This window comes from Sylvia atricapilla, chromosome 1 (genome assembly GCF_009819655.1).
Source record: "Sylvia atricapilla isolate bSylAtr1 chromosome 1, bSylAtr1.pri, whole genome shotgun sequence".
In the NCBI taxonomy this organism is placed as follows: Eukaryota; Metazoa; Chordata; class Aves; order Passeriformes; family Sylviidae; genus Sylvia; species Sylvia atricapilla.
Genome location: NC_089140.1, coordinates 129,554,983 through 129,579,071, shown reverse-complemented (window position 1 = coordinate 129,579,071; position 24,089 = coordinate 129,554,983). Strand labels below are relative to the sequence as shown.

The 24,089-nt window shown below is 40.3% G+C and overlaps 2 protein-coding genes across 2 annotated transcripts in view; both read right to left on the bottom strand.

Annotated features, from left to right (window-relative positions):
* LOC136370269 (neural-cadherin-like) overlaps nucleotides 1-2,366 on the bottom strand; it is a 56,007-nt gene extending 53,641 nt beyond the window's left edge. Inside the window, exon 1 of the mRNA XM_066333638.1 lies at nucleotides 1,355-2,366. Coding sequence (XP_066189735.1) covers nucleotides 1,355-2,366 — 1,012 coding nt within the window. The remainder of the gene's footprint in view (nucleotides 1-1,354) is intronic.
* Nucleotides 2,367-8,634: 6,268 nt separating this feature from the next.
* The window catches only part of DPY19L4 (dpy-19 like 4), a 31,038-nt gene continuing 15,583 nt past the window's right edge, over nucleotides 8,635-24,089 (bottom strand). Inside the window, exons 12-19 of the mRNA XM_066333623.1 lie at nucleotides 23,718-23,876; nucleotides 21,920-22,039; nucleotides 20,731-20,851; nucleotides 19,174-19,230; nucleotides 16,732-16,814; nucleotides 14,882-15,014; nucleotides 14,312-14,470; nucleotides 8,635-11,955 (exon numbers count right to left, since the gene is read on the bottom strand). Coding sequence (XP_066189720.1) covers nucleotides 11,791-11,955; nucleotides 14,312-14,470; nucleotides 14,882-15,014; nucleotides 16,732-16,814; nucleotides 19,174-19,230; nucleotides 20,731-20,851; nucleotides 21,920-22,039; nucleotides 23,718-23,876 — 997 coding nt within the window. The 3' untranslated portion in view covers nucleotides 8,635-11,790. The remainder of the gene's footprint in view (nucleotides 11,956-14,311; nucleotides 14,471-14,881; nucleotides 15,015-16,731; nucleotides 16,815-19,173; nucleotides 19,231-20,730; nucleotides 20,852-21,919; nucleotides 22,040-23,717; nucleotides 23,877-24,089) is intronic.

Below are 24,089 nucleotides of genomic sequence, written 5' to 3'. Positions count from 1 at the left end.
CATCGCGTGATTTGTTTAAAGTTAGTAGCTGGAAATACTGTGCAGAGTTTTTCTAATGCTAAATGTTTGTCACTTGTACAACACATCCCATGCCTGCAAGAATAAGTTTCTCAGGCAGGCAGCTCTGGACTTGCAGACTGCACACAGCACTCTGGTAAAGATCACAGCCCCCAGCATGCTTCAACATGTTTCTTTTCTTGCCATCTCTACGTTTCACATTTCCTAAGCACTAGGCTGTAAAAGTCATTGATATAAATTGGTAAATATTCCCTGTTTAGTAAAGTTGCAAGCATCTAAGAAGAAAGGCAAGCAAACAATACCAAACAAACCCAAGAAAATGGCAGCCAGTTGTGGTATTAGCGACCTGAGCTGCACTTACAAACACGCGCTAAAACTTACTCTAAGATGAAAATAACACATGGAAAGGATGGCTCTTGCAACCATAACACACCTCAAGCCTAATGTGGTTTAAGAAGTTTATCAAGTCTAACCGTTCTCTATGCTGTCTGAATAGGAAAACCATACACCACATTATGTGAGCTCTTGACATGTAGCTATAACTACAATACATCATTTAGCTCTCTACAGCAACTCCTACGATTCCGGATTCAGATTTTTTTTTTTTTCCCTTGTCGTAAGCTCTTTGACATCTATTTTGTAAGGACACCTTTCCCTTCCCGTGCGCTGCTGTGCCGGTGTCCGCTGACTGCCGGCATCATCCGGCTCTGCTCAGGGAGCGGGCACAGCGGGATCCCCCAGCGCCCTGGGTGCGGCTGCAGCCTGTAAGTGCCCATCCTGGGCAGAGTAGCCTCTTCCTTCTCAGGTCCTTCCAGCGGGACCAGAGGGACAGGAGAGGCTCCCTGCTAACTGCCCCTGCTAGGAGACAAGCTATCTGTTGTGGCGTGGCCCCTTCTTCACCTTAATTGCTTATTAACACCTGAGCAGACACCTCTGGTCCCACAAAAGCGAACCTACTGTGACAAGAATTCCTTACAAGACAACATAACCAAAACACTATTCCCTACGTTTCCAGCTGCTCCTTCAAAGGCAAGAGGCAGAAGCTCTGCGGGCGGTACCTGGGGAGAGCCGGCACATTCCCATGAGCTCCCACAGCCGGAGGACAGCTCTCGCAGCCGCCTGTGGTTCTCGCACCCCACGGAGGGCAGCATCTCAGCGGCCGCATCTCCTCGAATGGCAAATGCCCGGCACGGCCGTGCCCGGTCAGCACCCTCCTCCTGAGGGGAAACCCTTCGTGCTCGGCCATCCCTCTCGCTGCCATCCCGACCCGCCCGGGGCAGCGCCTCGGGGAGAATCGACCCCATCCCAGCCTCCCCGTCCCGTCCCGGGCCGCTACCTCCTCCTCCGCCGCGGTGCACCTTGACCAGCACCTCCGCCCGGCCGCCCGCTCGCAGCTCCCGCCGCAGGTAGAGCCGCCCCGACGTCCTGTCGACCCCCACGGGGATGGCGCCGGGAGAGGCCAGCTCGAACCAGCCGCCCGCCGCCCGGTCTCGGCTCCTCGGGACGGTGAAGACTGTGTCTCCCACCCTCGCCCCGGAGGGCAGGCGGGCCGTGTAGCGCCGAGCGCCGGTCCCCGGCGGCTGCAGCGAGCGCGGTTCCCGCCGCCGCCCCGCTCCGCCCGCCGCCCCCGGCCCGCGCACGGCCAGGCGCAGGCACCGCGCGGGGCTGCGCAGCGGCCGCGGCCGCCCGTGGTCCAGGGCCGCCACGCAGAGGCGGAGCCGGCGCAGCCCCAGCAGCGAGCCCACGGTCAGCACCTGCCCGCTGCGGGGCACCACGAAGAGCAGGCGGCTGCCGGCGCCCGGCGGCCAGGGGCGGTAGGTGAGGCGCGCGTTGGCGCCCTCGTCGCCGTCCGAGGCGCGGAGCCGGGCCACCTCCGTGCCCAGCGGGACCAGCTCGTCCACTTCCAGCGGCCGCGCGGGCGGCAGCCGCGGCCGGTGGTCGTTGCGGTCCAGGACGCGGACCCGCAGCAGCGCCTCTCGGGGGGAGCGTCCCGCCCGCCGCCGCAGCCGGAGCCCGTACTCGGGCCGCGTCTCCCGGTCCAGGGGCTCGGCGGTGCGGAGCAGCAGCAACCCCCGGCCGCCGCCCGGCCGCCGCTGGAGAGAGAAGCGGGAGGCGCCGTCGCCTTCCAGCGCCCACTCCCCGGCCGGCTCTCCGGGGCCCAGCAGCCTCCGCAGCGGCACCCGCAAGCCCCGCACCCGCGTCCCCGCCGGGCTGTTCTCGGGCACCTGCCCGGAGAACCGCAGCAGGCGGAGGCAGCCGCCGCAGCCCGGCCCCGCCGCCCCGCCGAGCAGCGGCAGCAGCAGCAGGACCGGGAGCAGCCCGCAGCCGCTCCGCCGCGCCCGGCCCATCCCGCCGAGCGGAGCGCAGCCCGGCTCTGCGCCGCTCCCGCCGCGGGCACCCACGGCTCGGGCAGCCCCGGCCCGTCCCGCGGCCACTCACGGCCGTGGGCGGGGACGGAGCGAGCCCGCCCCGCGTGGTGGAGCGGGGAGCCCGCCCGTGGCAAACGCACGATGTTGCTTGGCAAATGTCTCATCTTCCCCCATTTCACACTGCCCGTGAAGATCATAAGTGAGTGATCTCTCCCTGGTCCTGTTTCAACTCGTGAAGTTTTTGTTGTATTTTTTCTCCGCTGTCCAGTTGCAGAGAGGAGTAATAAAGCAGCTTTGGCGGGTGCCTGGCATTCAGCCGGGGTCAAACCATCACATTCAGCCGGGGTCAAAACACCACAGACATCTAGCTGCTCCCTCTGGCTCTTATGCAGGCTGAGCAGACACAGGATGAACTACATTTCTTGGGGAGGGAAGGGGGTGACTTGGGGGAAAATGAGCAATCTCTAGCTCTCCTTAGCTAGAAAAACCGAAAAAACCCACCTCGCCAAGCTACGAGAACAACCATAAAAGAAACAGAGGAAAACACCATTGTCTAAAGGAGAGCAGACCTTGGGACACTTGCATCATAAGAGTAGTTGTCACCCAGCAGACATGATTCTCTGTTGTAAGCTGGGTTTGTCCTGGAAGCACAGCCTCCCAAAAGTGCACATTCAGATTGCAGCTCCTCCAGGAAAGATGCAATATTTTTGGGACAAGAACAGTGTGTGCTGTTGTTGAGAGCAAGACTGAAATGCCCCTTCTGAAAGTACCAAGCGAACACATCAGTCCCACTAAACATGCATAAAACAATCTGGGCATGGAACCCATCACTCTGGTTAGCCTGTGATAAGTGCAAGTGTGAATACAAGCCAGACCACTCCAGTGTCAATCACTACCCATCAAACCAAACAGTACTCATTTTCTCACTGCTCCAAGCATGAGTTCCCAGCAGTAACTTCCTGTTAATAAACAAGAACAAGAGTGTCTCCCTTCGCATGGTGATGATAACAGCTCAGGAACAGCCTTTTGTGGAGTCTCCACGTCCAGCTGGTCAAACTGTGTTAGGTGTTGTTCTATCAGAAATGCTCCCCCTTCCTGCTTCGAACAGACTCTCTAATTTTACCAGAAGCTTGTTAGGAAGGCAGGGGTGTTGCCAGCTGTGTTGTAACTTCAGTGATGACATACCTAGGCTGGAAGTGAAGCTCTGCTCAAGAAAGCCAGAACACAGTTGACTTGTCTTTATTCAAATATTGTGGGCAACAATCAAAGGTAACAACCAGCTGCTAGATCTGCACCTGTGCCACCTGGGAAATCACCAGTTTTAAGGAGAGGTAACTGTTGGGAGATCACATCCCATTATTACGAGCTGTCAATCTTTATTTTTGACCCCCTCAAGGTTAAGGGATGATAGCTTCTAAAATGTGGCATAATGTAAGATTTCAGACTGGGAAGGCAAAAGGTAAAACTAAATATTTTTACAGAAGGGTTTACCAGTAACGACAATGAAAGTCACCATCCAGATCCAAGCCTGGTTAATCTGCTGTAGCAAGCTTTGAGTACGCTGTGGTTGCTCTTTGTGCCCTAATTCCTTCCTTCACAAAGGCACTAGAAGGCTCATTAATTAAAAACATTTAATGAGCTAGCCAGACCATGCAAACAATCCAAAGTTTAGGACAAGCTTAGCTCTGTATGGAGAAAAAGCACAGCATTCCCTCTTCTGAAGTGTGTTGCATCCTTACACAATTTTCAACAAGCACATTAAATACTCTCAAAATCAAGTTCCCATTTTTAGCTTACATTACAGGACACACTACCTACTAACACTACCTCACTTTCTATTCTCTTCTATTCAGGCATTTACAAACGTAAATAGCCTATAGCCTGTGAAAATACAAACTAGATTTTATTCACAGTATTCCCTCCCACCTATGAACCTATGTATTTCTAATTCATTAAAACAGCATTTTGGTGATGGAAATTCAGGCTTCTCCTGCATGTCCCTCCCGTTGCCAGAATTTAGGGCACACCTTACAGAGCAGAATCAGAGCCAAGTTCATCTTTGGATACTCAGTAGCACAAGTGTGTTACTTTCAACATCCAATTACACAAAACCTGTGTGACAACAAAACAAATGTACAGACAACAGACATTAGTGGCCACAGATCCTACCATACCATTTAAAGAGATGCAAACACACTTGAGTGTAGCCATGTTTACCAAAGGAACTTGTCTGTTCCTGCAAAACTGAAGCAGAATCCACAGAGACTGACCCAGTGTTAATCCAAGAGAACATCTCAGTAAAGATAGTGGAGATGGCTCTTGGCTTCAATAGGAAGCAAAATAGACACGAAATAAATACAAACAATTAAGCTCCTTAGATAGTGTCTAAACCAAGATATCTTCAAGACACTGTCAGCTTCTATTGCCAAAGGATCATAGTGAAATTTAGAGTTCTTCTTAAGCAAAACTGATCTAGTGAACTGAGGACTGTTGAACTGCAGCCACTAAATTTAAGATCTGCCATTCTGAGGCCAAAACATCAGCAAACCCAACAGCCTTCCTCTGGCCTTCCCTCATAGCTGGGACAAGGCCCTGGAATGCAGCCAGCAGTTCGGACCACAGCTCAGATTGTCATAAAATGGGCCAATTTGGGAGGAAAAAAAAAAAAAAAAAAAAAAAAAAAAAAAAGAGTGGCTTTTATCCATGTGCTAACAATGCTGAAAAAGAAGAAATTAAAACCAGGCTTGATTTCTAAAACTGTATAAATGGTTTAGTCACTTCTGCTGCTTCTGTGATTCTGTCTTACTGCCTAGAATTAAAGTCAGCCATGGAAATCACAGGTGCACCCAGCAGCTACTCCAGGGAGACCACAGCTTCTGTGCTCTGAGTCTCATGGAGTGTAACATGAGGCAGTGAAGAATGGAGCTGCATTCTTACCTGTCCTTTTTCAACTTCCTTCAGAGGGGAGAATAGCTTGAGGCATCACTTTACATTCATCCTCACCTTACAGGATATTCTGGTATTCATTGCAGTTTAAAAATAAAGTCAGTCTTAACATGTTTTGGGTCTTTCTATTACCAGTCAGCACAGCACCAGCAAGAGTCATGGCTTGACGGCAGACAGTACATTGTAACTGTGAAATGGAAGAAATTCCAAGGCATTGAAAAGCTACTCAAAGTTCTGAAAGTAAATGTATGTACTGATAGCATGTTACAACCTACTGAATAGCTCTGTAATACTCAGGATTGCTTAATGTTTGTATATTCTATATATGCAGTTTAATCCATAACAAGATGTATCTCATAATATTAAAAAACATCCATGACATTTATTACCATTTATAAAGCAACCTGAAAGCATAGAGGGGTTGAAGTATGATAGGCTGGGTCACTGCAAAAATGTGAAAATCTGGGAAACTAGGTCCTACAAACATATTCCAGAACCACTGTTTAGGTGGAAAATAATCCAAACCAACAGTAATTTTACCTAACACTTCTGAGTCATCGATTATGAACAGAGTATGTATTTTGTACAGAGATACAGACTCACATAAAACACATATACACCTACTTATAGACATGTATCAATACAAATTCTATTATATATAATTGAATGTTCTCTGTTTCACAGCTAGTTACCACAGCCTCAGTTTTGCATAAAGGCATAGAAGAATACACAGATACCAACATGAATCTCATGCTGCCACAAAGCTCTATTCCCCTTTGAGCTATGCAACCACAAGGCCTGGTTGCTTGAATGGCTAAACACGGATACTCCAACATCAGCTCACTTCCCGACTAGCCTCAAACAAAGCAGTCTGATAAATGCTCAAACTCAGAACCATTATAAATTGAAGATGTAAATACATAATTTTTTTCAGGTGCTAAATGATCTGTTTTGAGAGAAGTGCTTTGTAGGGTATTTCCACTGTCTTTGGAATTTAACTAAAAAAATCAAAATTTTTGTATCATTACATGCTAAATTATTACAAAGTAATCTGCATTCAAAGATTTCCACTAATAATATTGTATAAAACAATAGAGGGCTCCAAAATATATAATCACGATCTGTAAAAATTCAAGGCAGATAATACATAGATTAAAAAATACATAGATTAAAAAATACGTAGATTAAAAAAAATTAAATCAGTAAGCATTTGATGTTGCATAGCACTTTATTTCCAGGTGACATGCTTGCTGTAGGAAGATCTTTAGGGAGAAAGTCACAGAGTTCAGTAATTGCATATGAAGCAGCTCACATTTTGCTGTTCATCCTCACACAAGTATGCCTCAACAGGCAGTCACAGTCAGCACAACATATGGATCCAGTCTGAGCAGGCTGCTTGTCCTCAAGAGTTGCAAGACTGTTTATGCTGCCCGTCAAGACAAACATTTGCATTATGCTGCACAGTCTTCCCTTGACTTCCCAAAGGATGAAATGGTTTAGATCCCAAGCAATCCATACTTTCTGGACTTGGCTTTTATTAAGTTTTTATTCCACAGAAAAAAAAAAAAAAAAAACAAAAAAAAACAAAACCCTGTTACAAGAGAAAAATATTTACTATGTATACATTACTTTGATAAAAAAACTGTCTGAGACAAGGAAGAGAATAAAAGGAATTGTATTCCTTAGACTTGTTATTAAATAGCTGCACATAGATAAGTCCATATGCCATACACACTACTGCTAAATGTCACTGTTAACAAGTAAAGCACCACCAATAATTCTTCTGTATTATTGAAGTAAACAAGTTTGAAACTTTGGAAGGCATTAAACCTTCTGTCCCATCAAATAAATAGGTAACCTTAAAAATCATTTGAAAGGCAGAAATACATATATTTAACTGTGCTGAAACCAAAACCATTGCCAGATTAATTACATTTAAACACATTGTTGAGGTACAAAACAATTCAGAAGACCTTCAGGCATCACTAACTCTGCAATTTGGCATAGTTAGAGCGCAGCAACATAACGGTGATTGTTTTTTTAGCTGTACTGATGAAGTAGAAAAAATTATTAAGATAACACACAATGCATGTCTTAGAATTCCCGCTTTTCCCCCCTCTAAAGTTAGGTTCTAAAAAGCATGATTATGCAGATTTATGTTGAGGTATTATTTCACATGAAATATTGCTTGTGTTGGAATAAAGGTCCGCTTCTCTTTCATCTCCAATATCACAGTACTCCAGATCCACCTGCCCATCAATATTTACCAGACTTACAGATTCAATCACCATTAGTGATAAGAGAAGTTCCTCATTCCATCTCCAAAACACAACAGTAAAACAGACACCTGTAAATGCAAACACATCGTGTGTGCACACACCCACACATTCACAAGCACAGCCTACACTATCTCCCGTTGGAGTTTTGGTTGAAGGACAGGTTAGATGAAGTTTTAAGGATTTCAGAGATACCTTACAATCCCTACAACCTGATCTTGCAGCTCCTTGTCATGTGACTTGCATGGAAAAGCTAATGCAATGTTACAAGGTCTGGATACTTGAAGATGACTTGGTGAAAATCAGGTGGTAAGAACAAGACTTGGTCCCTAGCGTCTACCTTTTAGTAAATAGTAATGCCACTAGAGCAAATAGTTGGAAAAATTTTCAGTGCCTGTGAAACCTTTTGGCCCACCTTCTTCCACATTTGTGTATCTTCTCCTTATTCCCCACCCCCATGGAAAATGTATTTAAGATCGTGTTGTATTAAATTGTATTTCTGTTTACTTTGGAAGAAATGAAATCAATGGTTTTTTTTAAATAATACTAATAGAAGTTTATTCTCAGAAATACCTTTCCTTAGTCTCAAGCATTTCCCGTCAAATCTGAGTTCAAGTATGTGGCAATTCAGGAAGTGAAATAGCATTTTTAAGATTAAGACAAAACCGTGTATGTTAGTTTAGCTGCGGGTTGCCCAAACTTCAATTCACAAGTCTAAGGATAACAGGTGGGTGCCTGAAAATACTATACTAATTTATTCTTTCAGCGTAATTTTTCTGCATTTACTAAGATCAAGTATTTCAGAAAGTGGAAACATGAAGGAGGAAATAAGCCAGCAGAACAGTCACACAAATTGCTATGCAAATTCTCATTCTTGCCAGTGAACAGCTGTTAGATGGCTGGCACACATCCCAGCTGCACCACTTGGGCACCCTTGGAGGCTGGCATATTAAGACACAACAGAAACTGTAGAAATCAAAAGGACAGGAATTTTTAAAAAAAATTTTCACAAAAAGAAACATGAATTGAGGTTTTTGTTTGTTTAATAAAAGCTTGCAAGGCACATGTTTCAACTGAATTGCAACATCTACAGCAAAGCAGATCAAAATTTTTAAAACCTTCCCTCAACCCTTTCAGGGAGTTAAGTTAAACCTGTGGTCTAGTTGAAAATCAAGCCAGGGTCGTCTGCACAAGTCTGGCATAATTATGCCCTATTGTTGTCCCACTGAGGGATATCACTGGAACTTCTTATTTTTCACAGAAGCTGGAGATTTGACAGTATTTTTGCTAATCCATAGCTGGATAAGAAATTAATTCACTTTCTTTGTAAGATACAATTCTTTCAGTCACTCGTTTTAATTATGCCTTTTTACAGGAACAACCACAATGTTCTCCCAAATAAAAGGCTTCTTCTGTTACTTAAGGCTGCTGTGCCAATGGTGCTGCAATATAATTTTCTCTAATATAAAAAGCAAGGTAAAAATCTTAAACGATTCTCCTAAAGCAGAATCAATTGAAGTATCAAGAATAGATTTTTAAAACTACATCAGAACTAATAACAATAACTATGTCACAGTTCAAATAAAGTTCAACTCATTCACTTACACATGTATAAAGGCCAACGTGCTACAAGACAGTTTTTTTTAGATCTGTGGGTGGCCGCATTTGTGGTTTTCTTAATATGTATGTTCTACATGTAGGTGTTCAAACTATGTTCTATGTGAAGTAACACAACATTGCAATAAAACACAACAGGCAGTCAAGGACAGTTGAGTGTTGCACCTAGGCATGGCAGTCCAAGGCATGAAGCCATAAACTCGGCAACTTCATCTACCCAAGTACAGTTGTAACCCTGAAGTTTGCACCTGGAATGCCTTATTGCTGATATGAAATGATATTCATGAATTACTAACTTCAAGAGATTAAATGACTGACACAGACATGTAATTCCTTGACAGTGATTTACACAAATTTAAAAAGGAACTCTAAACTTACTTCCAAATATTCCATCTGTATCCACATATACAGAGGGGGGTCCTGCAGGCCTGCCATAGCTCAAGTTAATACGCAAGCTTCTGTTGATACACGGTAATTGAGTAGTTTGAAACAGCCCAGTGCAGTAAAACATGCACTTGTGCACAAGCAAATAAATGCAGCCTGCACTCCAGCAGACACACAGGTACACATTATCCCCAACATGATGCCTGTATGCCCAGAAAGGATATTTACTTAGAACTTGTAACTCAGTTATATGGATAAATGTTTCTCTCAGTGACAACATCCCATATATTCGATGGATTTATCTAAACATCATTGGTTTCAACTAAAATGTATATTTTAACATTTTGTCAAGAGTCATAGGCCTAAAAAGATAACTAAAAGTAAAAAAAACACATTACAGACATGTTGGCTTTTAAAACAATAAAGCTTTTCTCTTTTAAATCACTCCAAAAGTGATACGAGTTTTAAAAAATCTCAGCACTACGTGTCAGTGTAAATAAGCAACTGTATCTGCATAAGCAGAGAAGAATCATGCACATACAACAACATGCTGCATTTCCTAATAATTTCAGAGTTAAAATCTCCGATTGCAGTAAGGATTGTTTTGCAGCTTCCACTTGCAGAATGGTTTGCAGATTTTTCAGCTGAGGGTTCATCCTATTTTTCCAGATCCTTCATTAAAGATATCTGGGCTCCAACACATGCCTGACAGACTGGTCTCTGGGCCAGGCGTTACATTAATTTGTAACTGCATGTAATTCCTAAGGGGTGAGCAACTTCTTCCAAAATTTAGTCCTGGCTTTTTGTCCAGTTACATCTACATTAAACAAAGCTACTGTTACCTTTTATTGGAGTTTCTATTCTCAACACTAGGTTTAGGCTCAGAGTTGTAATTAAAGCATCATTCATTTTCCTGAAAGTCTATCAGCTAGCAACAAACAGGATGTACAGATAATTTATTAAGAAAAGGAGTCGTAGAGACAAAGAGGGTCCTTTAACAAAGACAATTTTTAGAGGGAAGCAAACCTGCAGAGTACTTTCCCATATTTTCAAGAATCTGTGTATTTGCATAATTGATATAAAAATAGCTATGAACATCTGTACCATTATTTATCAATGGTGGTGATTGTAGTGTTTTAAATGACAGTTATGGCACTATCTTAATATAGCTATTGCATAAGTTGAATGAAATGAGTATCACCCATCCCTCTACACATACACACAACCACCCCCACACACACCAGCACACACAGGGGGTGAAACTGAAGTGCAGAAGTCTCAGTAGCAAACCTGGTTGTCCTGCTACACTTGCCTGAAAACAAGTATGGCATAGTGTAGTATACTGGCCCATTCTGGTGGCTGCTAAAAAAGACACACTTATGCATACACACATGCACACCTAAGTGTGGAAAAATGCTGAACACAAGTTCTTTCCAAACTGAAGATCTGAGCTTGTCAGCTCCTATTGCTAGGTATAATTCCTAGCATTTCCACCAACATGTCTCTGTAGACAATAATGTAGAGATCAGTGCCTTAATCTGTGAAAGTGTTGTTTAAGTAAAATCTTCCTTATTTGATTTATATAAACTACATAGCTACACATAAGATGTATAAATGTGTGTTTGATAAATACAGCTACACATAAAATGTATAAATGTGTGTTTGATAAACACAGAAATGTTTACCATGGAAGACAAGAAAAATTAAAACAAAAAAAAAAGAAACCCCACACTAAAAATCCAAACACTTACTTGAAAAGACTTGGGATAGAGATTGCATTCTTGCTAAAAATTAAAAGCTATGTGACTTAAATGAGCTCTTTAAATAATTTTTTCTGTATTTACTGATGTCTACGCATAACAACTCATTAACACTAAAGTCAGAAATCTCATTTACATGAAGGTTAAGATGATTTATAATGGGAAGAAAAATGTAAAAACATGGAAGACTGTAACACATTATAGGGACTGTAAAACTGATAAATGTTCCCATTTCCTTCAAGGATGGTATATGAGTCTGCTGATCTGTAGATCACAGAATTTCAGTTTGGTAGAATAAAGTTGTCAGTACACTGCATGTGTGCACATCTATCTGCAAAAATAAACTTCCTTGCTCAAAAGGAACTTTTCCAACTGAAATTCATTCACAATCAATCCTCAGAAAGAAGCTTGCATGCTTTTTCATGACTGGAAGGATATCACAGTGTTGATTTTATATACAAAGTAGGATCTATTCCAGTATACTCGAGTGAAATAATTCACATATGGAGAATAGTTCATTTTGATTTCATGACAAAATCGTCCATATTTTGAGTAGGCATAGTTGTCACCTTCCTCACAAACCACCTGTCAGAAAGAAAAAGACCTAATTACAGTACTGAAGATAAGTGGTTACAGAATGTAATTCTGTACATTTAATTAACTTTTGTATTCCGTACATTTAATTTATGATAAACATTTCATTTCCACATTGTACAGTTCCAATAAACTGAAAACACATTCCCCTGTAATTTCTTTAACCATCTAAAATAACCTTTGTGAATTAATCCCTTTGTCAAGGTAGCAGACATTAAAACCAGTATACTGCATTCATATTATAAAGAACAACAGCAGTGGAAATCATGCACATGCCCCATTTACCCAGTAGTTCAAACCTGACCTGCACAGCGCATACCAGTATGAAGGAAAGGAAAATCTCAATTACCTTTCCCAGGCAATTAAGTTTGACATACCTAATAAAGACCAAACACACACACATCACCCTACAAATTCTAACCAACTGACTTGGAAGCAAACTGTATGTTATAGCATCTACTGTCTGATATCCCTTCATTATTCCTTCTGATGGCACAAATTTACGTAGTTTTTAAAAAAGGTGGTAAGACAAACTCACGAAGAAACATCCACCAGTGGCTGCCAAACACAAAGATAATTGCCCTGAGCTACAGCCCTTCAGCAACAGACTGCTGGAAAACATTTGTCTTTCCCTATCAGTAAAACTATGCTCTCAGCCAGTGTCAGAAACAAGATATTGGACTTGGACTACAGGATGTAGCACAAGCTAGAAAATAGTACTTATCTTCTTAAACATAGCAATTCAAAACACATCCACAGACCTGTCAACACACTATCTATCTATCCACTGTCTCACTTAACTCTGGGAATAAGTAAATGCTACAGTTGCAGTCTCCAAATACGTACACTAGCTTCCACTACTTTGGAATGTCTTGATAATCTTCCAATATGTCTTAAACAATTTTTGTTAGCAAGCAAACGGAGAGATTTGTTTAAAGCTTCCTGAGACAATCCACTTTATTAATTTTCCAGAACAAACAATGTCAGTTTTCTGAAAAAACCCCCCCAATATACTCAAATCAACCACTCTCCCCATAACAACACCACCATCACCACCAAAAACCACAACAAAAAACACAAGAAGGATTATCAAGCTTATGTGTGAGAGAGAAGCTTGCAGGAAGCATGAAGATGAGAGATGCAGGGGTAATAGGGCAAGGAATCGTGAAATCGTGGTTAATTGCTCCAATGGAGATCCTAAATGTGGAGAGGAAACAGGAACTTACTCATGCAAACACAGATCTGAGAAGAAACTAAGAGCTAACGTGCAGATTAACAATGTTGGAGGTTATTCATGAACACACACTCTAGTTATGGTACAGTATATTGGATATATTCTGGAATAATCAGAGCATACATGATCTGATAGCAGCAAGACAAGGAAAAAAATAATAGATTTCAGCAATGGTAAGGAAGTAAATAGAAAAATGGAGACAATACCCTTCATGGATAAAGTAGTTAGGAAACCTAGAAGTGAAACTGATGCCAGCTGTAGATTCCTGGGGAAACACAGAGTAATCCCCTAATAATATACCACTCCTATACTGCTTAGAGGTAACTGGTGACTCCCTCTTTCCTGTTGACATGAGAATAAACAATGAAACTCTAACTGAGTTTAAGGCCACCCCCTGCCTTTCTAAAATCAAAATTTTTGCTGGATTTCCAGGAAGCCAATGAACAAGTGGCAGTGAGGTCACCTTATAAATCCCATCTTATTCCCTACTTTAGCAGCAAGAGCAGCACTACCAACACCCAAAGAGACAGAACAAGAAAATGACTGAAGTAGCATTCATGGTGCAGTTTATTCAACCAATCTTTCTAGCAGATGTGGTTTAAACTATCTGTTGGTGTGCTAACCTATCTGTAAGGCTGAACTGAACAGACTTGCACTCTCATCAGAATCAGTCTGTACTGAACTAAAATGCGGCTGGTCCTCATCCCAGCCAGAGTTTTAGAAGAACTGAGTTTATCCATTTTAGAATTTCATCTTCAAAGCTAGTAAAGAATGCCTTCTGAGGCAGATTTCACTGCTTTTGTAATAACCTTTTCAGTTATTCAAGATGTCAGTCTTGAACATTTATATATAGTTAAATGGTATTTAATAATTGGCAGAAAAGCAGCACAGCTAGGTACTCATGTGTTAGGAGGGATTAGGGCAGTTAATAGTATTGGGTAAGATTACAAGTTTAAGAAATAGACAATCCAAAACTTAACTGATCACTTTTAAAACTTGAGTCTTTGTCTGCATGTCAATTACAATAAGAAAAATAAGACCAGCATTTTAAGGTTTACTTTTAATTTAATTATTTATGCATTCAAACATTCATTTTTTCTCACAGATACTTACATGACCATTAGCAATATCCAACAGATCTTTAACTCTACATCCTCTTACAGGTCCCACTTCATTGCAGATTGAATCTTCAATAACCAGAAAGTTGGCTTTGTAAGACGTGAGTATCTTATAAATATCCTCTGCTGACCTCTTTGAATAGATTTGATAAATCTATAAATTAAGAAGACATGTTCATGCAATCCACAGATCAGTGATACTTTAAATACTGGGACACACACACCCTGCAACAATGACCTATCTGCAATGACAAACTCTGTACACATCAAACTGTAAAAAGTTTGGTTCTGAACTCTCCAAAACAGTGAGTCAATGGCCAGCTGAATGGGAAATATCTGATGATGCCAAGTTCTCATCTTATGTATTTCAAGTGGCCTGAAAAGTCTTCAGAAATAATATTTTGATATTTGTTTCTGTGTGGGGTGAAGCACTGATCAATCCCTTCCATGTCTGCTGGACTACTATGTCCTCCTCCCATCTAATACATTTGATTTTTGCATTACATTTGGGTGAAGAGGAAGACAGTTCCTGTGATATGCCACATTTATGAAATTCGATACTTACGTTCTCATTTCTTTTCAGGAGATCATCATCATTATACAAAGGCAAGCTCGACACCATCCATCCTGTACAGAGCTTAATCACACCCATGAGCTGTGGGCTGCCTGCAAACACTGCAGCCACAGGAGCCTGTCGTCTGCAAAAGCAACACCAACATGCATGTCTGAGTACTGCATGTACTCATCAACACAACTTTATATACTGTGGGGTCTGTTAGGGTGCTGCAGAATGAACAGGAATACATGAAGTTATCATTGGGGGCATCATTAGTTGGTGATGGTGCTGCTGTGGCAGCACTTTCCTTGCCAGGGAAAGCACAGACCTGCAGCAATATGGAGTTTGAAAGGAAGAGTTCCTGCTGGGACAAGGGCTGATGGTTGTTCTCCCCTCCCTGCAATCCACTGAGCACCATTCAGAGCGGTCCTGGAATGGATCCAAGTATTGCTTTTCTGAATGGTTGCCAACTCGTGACAAAACAAGCTTGGGAGAGATGGTAGGTAGAAGGAGAAAGTACATGATGTTATCTTGCAAGGAAAAGATTTGTGATTGTTGTAACTTGATCTCTATAACATATTTCATGTGTAATCTCTGATTATGTATTTCAAAATCTATGAGAAAATAATGTCAGCATACAGAATAATGTCTACAGTAATTATGTTTCTGGGTTTGGTAGAATTTTTGACTATTTGTCTATCTGTATTAGTGAAAGAAAACAGTCTTTGTCACACTTTATTACAGACTTTGGCAACTTCTCTAGAGAAAATTCCAATTAAATTTGTATTATCAGAGAGAAGACTTTGAGAAAATATACTGTAGTAATGACATTGAATTAAAATTTCAATGTGGATAGCAAAGTATATCCATAAGAAAAAAAAATCTTTAGTTTCTTTAAAAATAAGAACAGCTGCTACAAATAGGGTAGTCAAATTGCTCATAGCTGAGTGAATCTCAATTAAATTCACCATGATTAATTACGTACTTGAAGTATATGCAGACTAACATAAAAACCATTAGGTACTTGGCATTACTCCACTTGCTGCCTTGAAGAGCTGCAGCAGTGACAAACAACATACACTACTACAACAACAAGAAGACACTAATTACCAGCCTTGCCTTTTGTGAAGATGAACAGGTTGACATTAAAAGACTATATAAATACAGAAAGTAATATTCTAAAAAAATACAGTTAAAGCTAAGTGATCTGAATACAAGGGATCTAATTTTCAGGAAAGTGCAGTTCCTAATGACACAGCTTGAAATTAAGGTGAATGAGGCAGAATGCAATTCTGAAACTTCTGGTGGTAAGTATTTCTGTGAAAATAATTTGACTTGGTATTAGCTGTGTGTGTATTCAGTATGAGCTGTATAACATTGCTCCATATTTGCTGTGGTCAAAGGGAAGTCTGAATCACCTGTGTTCCTCTCCATGGATCCTGACAAAAGTCTCTAAATCCTCACACTCGAGCATTTAATTTTATTGGCTCAGGCACCTAACATTTCAGAGTTTTAGTCCCCCACTAGCATTACAATCAACATGAATCCTGTAATCTAATGAAAAGTTAGCATGCAAAGAAGCAAGCTCTAAGATCACCTCTGTTAGGAAACTAGTCTGCAACGACATTAAACATGACTTGCTCGTGTGTTTCAGGATCTTCTCTTGTAATCCATGACAAACTCCTGTTTATTTTCATGGGAACATTACCAAACTTAAAATATAAAACATCTTCCCCCATGCACTTTTGAATGACTCTGCAAGGGAAAACCCAACTTGACAGAAGTAGCTCCACAAACCACTGAGATAAAAATACCCTTACAAAAAGCAGCAAAATAAAAATGTTGGACTTCATGCTTACTTTATCCATGTCATAAGCTCTACTGTATCAGGATCATAGAATTCTTGCAGTTCTGTAAGCTCTGTCATTATTCTGGGGAAAAACTGATGGAAATGATTTTGGTTACTTACAGTTTAAAAAAATATCTATAGAGCATCTCATTATATTAAGGCCTTAAGTGACACAACACAAATGGGTTTCAACAGTTTTCCCCCCTGACTGGTACTTTTACTTGAATGTTTTGCAAAACTCAGCTTATATTTTCTTACCTGATGGCAGAAGACCCTCTCCAAAATAAGTATATTAAACATAAGTTCTCATGTCTCTATTTTATTAGAATACTTATAATTTTTTAAAAATAAACAAATAGCAACAACAGCATTTATCAACATCAAGTGGCCTTAAATACATCAAAACCATAGTTCAGGTGGTCATATGCAAATGTCTACAAATAAGGGCAGTGAACCATAAGGATGATAAATCTTTCATGGTAAACCTGCTTGAGCGGGAGGGATTGATTGGACTGTTGTGACTTGATGGAAAGGTGTCATGCAAGCAAGACAGGAGAGAAGAAATTTCCTAGAGGAGCCCTGGTAATATGCCCTGGACTTGCTTCTGACTTCAGTCACTGCAATGAAGGAAAGTACACTACAACGTATGAAGTGAAGCATCTCAGTTTATGCTCTTGAAAAACTGTTAGGGAAAAGGAGGCATTTTGTGAAGTGAGATAGAATGCCACCTCTTTCAAACCCGGTCAGATTGCAATCCTGCATCACGGCTTCCCTACCCTGTCAGGTTTGAGGTCCTTCTTTACTAAGATGGGAGATTTTGTCAGTCCTTAAGCCATTTGGAGCATTTATCTGAAAAATGCATGGCTGGAAACTGACCAGCCTTGAGGGCTGGAGCAGGCACATGTATATGCTGTTGTAAATGCTAAGTGAAAGTTACTGGATGTCAGCTCTTCTGGAAAAGAATAAAGTTTACAGGTTATGCCAGATTAAAGAGACAACTTACTTCAGAAGAGCCACAGTGTACAGACAGAAGTGGGAGCCTGCTTTTAACTGAGAAGTTTCCACCCCCACTACCTGGACAACCTAGCTGTCAAGTGACAGCAGTCTACAGCCAGCCCAAGAACAGCTGCCACATGTTTGTGTCAGGGACAAACAGCACTGCTGCTACACACACATTGGAACTACTCCCAGAACAGAGGGATAGAAAGAGGAACTGCTACTGCCACCCCAAGGGGAACCTGCTTCATGCATCGATCACAGCACCTATAAAAACCTAGTTAGAGGATGGACTATGCCAGGCACAGTCAGAAGGCAGCCAAGCAAAAAGATGCTGAGCTATACACCTTTTATAGCCATGGTAACAGATGAGGAGCCTCAAGGCATTTCTGCTGCTCTGTTACTTCTAATCAACATTCCCAACCTCAGGGATGAGTTATGAACCTGGAGAGGAAACTGTTCACCACTGCTTAAAAGCAGAAGCTGGATCTGCAATGGATGAAGCCCTCTAGAGTCCAAACCCCCACACTGCTTTCATTAAAATAATCTGAAAAAGAACTACTTGGTTAACTAAATTAATTTCCTCTACTCTATTGTAATAGATTTCATAACTCTTTTGAGCAACTCTAGCTTTTTTTACAGAGAGTATCTATTGCTCCATCCAAAACATGTAAAAAGTCAGGCTACAATAGAAAATTTGGTTTCAACATAAGATAGATGTTACAAAATCTGTTAAAATATTGTTGGGCAAGACTGGCTCCTATATATGAATTCTTAGACTATCCAAAGTATTTTAAAGCTGTGCCAGTATAACAGGGGATTACACTTTATGAGACATTTCACATATTTTTTGCACTCACAGCAGCTTAAAAAAATTTCAAATACTCTACCCCCAGTCTGTCTGTGACTTGCAATGAAGAACTAAGAATTCATTTTAAACATGGAAATATCCGTGGCTTTTCTTCACTGTATTGTAGTAGGTACACACCTCAACACAATGGTCTGCACAAAACATTTAACTCCATTCTAATTTGATGGGAGCTTTTCAAACAGTTTGTTTGCATAGGGCCTCCTGTAATTTTACTTCATCTAACTTTACTCCTTCTCACTGAAACTAAGATTGAGGCAACATAGTTTTCAATATTCTGAGTTTTCATTTAGCAGTATTTGCTTTGTTGAGTCAGTTTATACATCCAAAGCTAATATAAACTGAATATAATAAAGTATTCATTTAAATTTAATCACAATAAGTGATTGTTAAAAATTAAATTGTCAAGTACCTTATACTGAAAAAAGTGAAGTTTTTTTAAAAATAAAACTTATTTTTAGTGGATGACAGCTTCAATTTCGTCACATATATTTAATTTCACTGAGTACATTTCATTACATTTGCTTATCATTTTAACTCATATTGTGCCTACATACAAAGAAAACTACACAAAGGTACTTTTCTTACCTCTTTCCACAAGCTGAATCCAATTATGGTGGGAACTGCCATACTCAGAATAAGAGCCTAGAAAGTACATGTTAGAGAAAATGGATTATGCACCGTTCTCCAGCACTGAGATGTCTGTTGCTTCTGCTCATACAGTGAGCAATATTTATGCCTGAAACCTCAGGTGACAGAAAGTGAAACTTTCGGTTTTCTACCAGGCAAAAAACTTTCCTCAAACAAGAATTTGCCTAATTTAGCATGGAAGGCTTCATTTGACTCACAGAAACTTTACCATCAATTTCAGGGACAGTTAATTACTACTCAAGTAACAATGATTCCATGTGCACTTGACGTAGGGAACTGGAGAAGGTAAACACCTCACATTCAAATGCTATGGGAAAGGAAAAAAACCAAGCATTTCAAACCTCTGATCTTGTTGATAATTTTGCCCAGATTAGCATTACTGATATACAAGACCCAGAAATCCATCTTTCAGCACTGCCATCCTTCTAGCTGATACAATTCTAGCCCATTCTAGCTGATACAATTTTTGCTTTGCAAGGAGAAAGTAGCTTGTATGGTACAGAAAACGTTTGGTAAAGAAGGCACACAAGGCATTCCTTTGACAATAAGCTACTAACAAATGTACTGTGTTAACAGTAAAAAAGCAGGTCTACATCACAGAAAACATGAAATGCTCACCATGTCCCTGAACACATTGCTACTCCTTGACTGAAAGAACACAGTCGGTGTTTCTGATATAGCAATGTATGGTATTTTCACATGAGACATAATGAACCTCTAAGTACATTTATTCCTATAAGCCTCTTGAATTTAGGGTAAGCAATATCCTATCCTTATTTTATCAATAAAACCAATGCACAAAGCTGCTAAAATCACACAAAGCCACTCTTGTCATATTAGAGAATAAAGCTAGGGCTGGAAGCAGGGGAGCTGTTCTGTAACACAAGCTTATCTTCAGTCACAACACTTCTCTATAATGGCCATACATGAACAAATCTTATTCAAAGTAGTTTGACTTACCATTTCTTATGAAGCAGTTTTACTCTCAGCAGTTAAATACACCATACTACACCATTTTAAGACCCATTTCTCAGTGAAACAAAGCTTATATATCTTCCCTGTGCACCAGTACTTTTTCCTTTGCATTCCTTTTAAAAAGTACATGACCTTTTTGACCAATCCCAACTAGGTAAGACAGAGAGACTGAGGTCTCAAAGATTTGTTAAAATAAGTTGAGAAGAGTGAAAGGGAGATGAAGACAGCTGAGGTCTCAAAGATTTGTTAAAATAAGTTGAGAAGAGTGAAAGGGAGATGAAGACAGCTCTGCTTTTTATGAGGAAAGGTTGTACTGTGAACACAACTTTATCACCAGCTACCAGAGAACATGTGATACTAAGAATGAAAGACATGGAGAAAGCAGACCATATGCAATCCACTGCTCACAGAACAACCTGCTGTTTTCATGGGTTCTTTCATGGGTCTTAGGTAATTGTTGTTTGCAAAGCTATATGCTTGCTAGTTGTATTTTCCAAGACTTTGGCAACAGCAACTCACCAGCAATATTGGGTGCACAGCTTTCAGTCGAAGCCATTTGAAAAGCGTCATCCAAAGTTCAGGAGAGCACACACCAAATGCAGCAAGCATGCAAACATAAGGTGTCCATAGATATTTCATTCTGAAAAACACTGCAATAACTTAGTTGGGACCCTGTGTATGCCTCTGTACTCAAATTATCATAAAAACATTCAGATGTTTTTCTTATTTCTTTCAAACAACCTGGATGCTCAAACAATCTGAGGTCAGCTTTGATGGTACTGGAGGGTAAACCAAGGAAATCTCTAGCAGAAGAGCTGGCACCTGATTATCTATCTGCTGTGAGATGGAGGAGCAAGATCCAAGGTAAAAGACGACAAAATCCTTCACAGAGTTCAGGGGAGGATGACAGAGAATAGTAGTCACTTGGCTGTTGTGGTTTTCCAGCCAAGAAGGGATAAAAAGTGGCTATTTGGCAAACTGTACAGAAAATGTACTGACAGTTCCTGAAGAAAGGAAAGGAAAATATTTCATTAACAATTTATGATTTGCTGGTGTTGTCCTCCTCTTAAGGGCAGACTACTCAACTTAGAACAACTACAGTATAACACACTTTAAGCAGTATTTATGAATATTTAGACTTTAAGATGAGGAGCCTAATAAAAACAGAAGCTTGACATCTTCAAGCTGATTAAGCTGAGAAACAAGATTAGAACAATAATGCCTTCCAAACATCGGCTTCTCTAGCTTCAAGGACTAACACAATACTTTCGAAATTAGTTCTCCTGCTGCTTTTAATGTGTTAAGCAAAAGTACACTTTGTGGTAGCCCATACACACAGAAGTAGGATCAGATATCTTCCATGTCCCAATATTCCAGCACTATTCTGTTCATCCAAACACAACACAAGTTCTTGCTAAAAATAATTACAGCACAGTTCTACACTTAAATACCATTAAAAAAGAGTGATAAAAATGTGATTCAATTAATGTCTTGGATCTTGGCTGCATTAAAGCTTGGAAAACATGCTAAAAGAGACCAAGTGTTCATATAACCATATCCAAATTATAATCAAAATTGCCTTTGACTTCTCCTAAGTAGTATCACTATATGTTAAAATTATTTCCAAAAAAGGGTGAACTTCAAAGCATATCATGTCCAGTAAGGAACTCTGTTCCTTTCAAAAGAGATACATCAAAATCCGACTTACCCTTCCAAACACATCGCTAGACAACCAAGCAAAATCGTGTGAATTACATGATAAACTATTTCTGGCCTCTCTCCAATTCGACCATCCTCAAGTTTAACTGTCTCTTTCAGTGGTTCACCACTGCAGATGGAGAAAATGAGACATCATTTAATTCAGATATTATCCCAGGAAAAGGTGCCAATAAAAATGCTTTTAAGTCAGCAGTGTACTGAGATCATTCCATATCATAGCATATAATATTGCTGCACTGTTTACTTGCTCTTTGCACTTGATCAATGACCTATCAGTACCCACTGTCCTCTGTTTTAGATTGCAACCTCTCTGGGGCAATGGCTGTAAATTAATACAATGGGGTCGCTGCCTATGACAATAAATCTTACTTTAAGGCAATACAGCACCAAGAGAAAATCTGATTTAAGAGCATGTACACTCTACAAACATTTAGACAAATCATGCTGAACATGCATTTTAAGTTCCTTCATACCATTAGCTTGATAAAGAATTATGGAATCTGTAGGATGGTAATTGTGTATGGAATGTGTGCACAACAAAGATAACAAAACTAGCTTTTAGTAATATTATTATAAATTCTAGTAATGTATTAAATAAAAATAATTATAGATAAAAATCATAGCCAAAATCTTGCAATGGAAGGTTTTCTACTAACAAGATAGCAAGGCACGGAAGAGTTAACAATTCTTTCTACTATGATGCTATTTCGGGTTACATTTTTATAATAAGCTTCCTTATAAAAATTAGAAAAAATATTTTGATATTATTAACTCATTCAAAAAGAATAAAAAAAAAAAAGAGGGACAAGGTTTATTTTAAGCTTTTCTGTAAAAAGGTATAGGACATAGTGTAGCCACTGCTCATTACAAAGTAATAACTAGTTATTTCAACCACTAACAAACAGTAAGAAGATTGCTCCATTGCTCTGAATATCCTATCACACATCCAACCTGACAAACATATTCATTTATAGCAACATAGGCTTTATCTGTTAGAAGCCTTCATCCTTGAAATAAATCTATTGATTTTTGCTGCAGACAAGTGAGAAAATTGTTCCAGTATCTGAGCAGTTACACCATTCATCTTCTGCTAGGAAGAGATAATTTCCTAACCACTGAGTTTCCAAGACAAGTTATGCTAGGATCTACAGTGTTGGTATTCTTAGTCTTTTTACAAAGACAGTTCCACTATCCCTTCTCACAAGGGAACTGTGAATCACTGTGAAACTGCAACTAACTGAGTCAGTTTTACTTCAGATCTGTTCCAAGCAGCAAAGGCTAGTGGACCTTATCACAGTAAATAAGTGTTTTTAAAAAACAACAGTGAAGCATTAGAAATCCAAAGTCCTCTCAGCTCCACCCATCTAATCTTTCTCACCACATAAACTTGGAAAAAAAATAAAACCCTCAAATTCAAAAGCGAAAAACAAATTCTAGCAACAATTAGATAACTTTGCGTTGGAAGGAGAATTACAGATATAACATCTTTCTCTGTCAGTGGGAAGAGACAAACACATCAGTAAACATCAGCCAGAGCTCTGCAGGAACTGCACCTGCAGGGAAACAAACCAGTGACAACCCCCTGTCCTGACAGGAGGGATGCTCAAGAACCTCCTCACTAAAAGACTTTTCTTTAGGAGGCTCTGTTGGGTTTTCCCACTGGTGCTCACACACTGACAAGCTCAACCATACAACAAACTTTGTAGCAACAAACATAATGACCATTCCCTGAGGCATCCAGGAGCCTCTTATTTTAAACTTATTTTTCACATAAACAAGTTACTTACCAAATTCTCCTAAAAATGACCTGAGTTACAGAAAAAAGGCAGATAATTAATACTAAAATATAAAAAGGCAACAGTGATGACTGTGTTAGTCGCAAAAAAAAGTCTTGGGAGGGTGCTTGAAGAGATTCTTGACAAAGGAGCCAATTCATTGTAAAATTCCTAGTAAGGCAAAAAACATTCCATTAAAAACAATAATAATATCCCATAGATTAGAAAAAAACCCCAACAACCCAGCACAAAACAATCACAGTTCAACCTATTCATGTCATAGGAACTACTTGAAATCCATCTTTGAAAAGTTATCTTTTTATCTTTTGAAACTGTTTTGCAAATACTCTTTGGAATAACTGTCAAAAGTTTATCTTCCCAAAA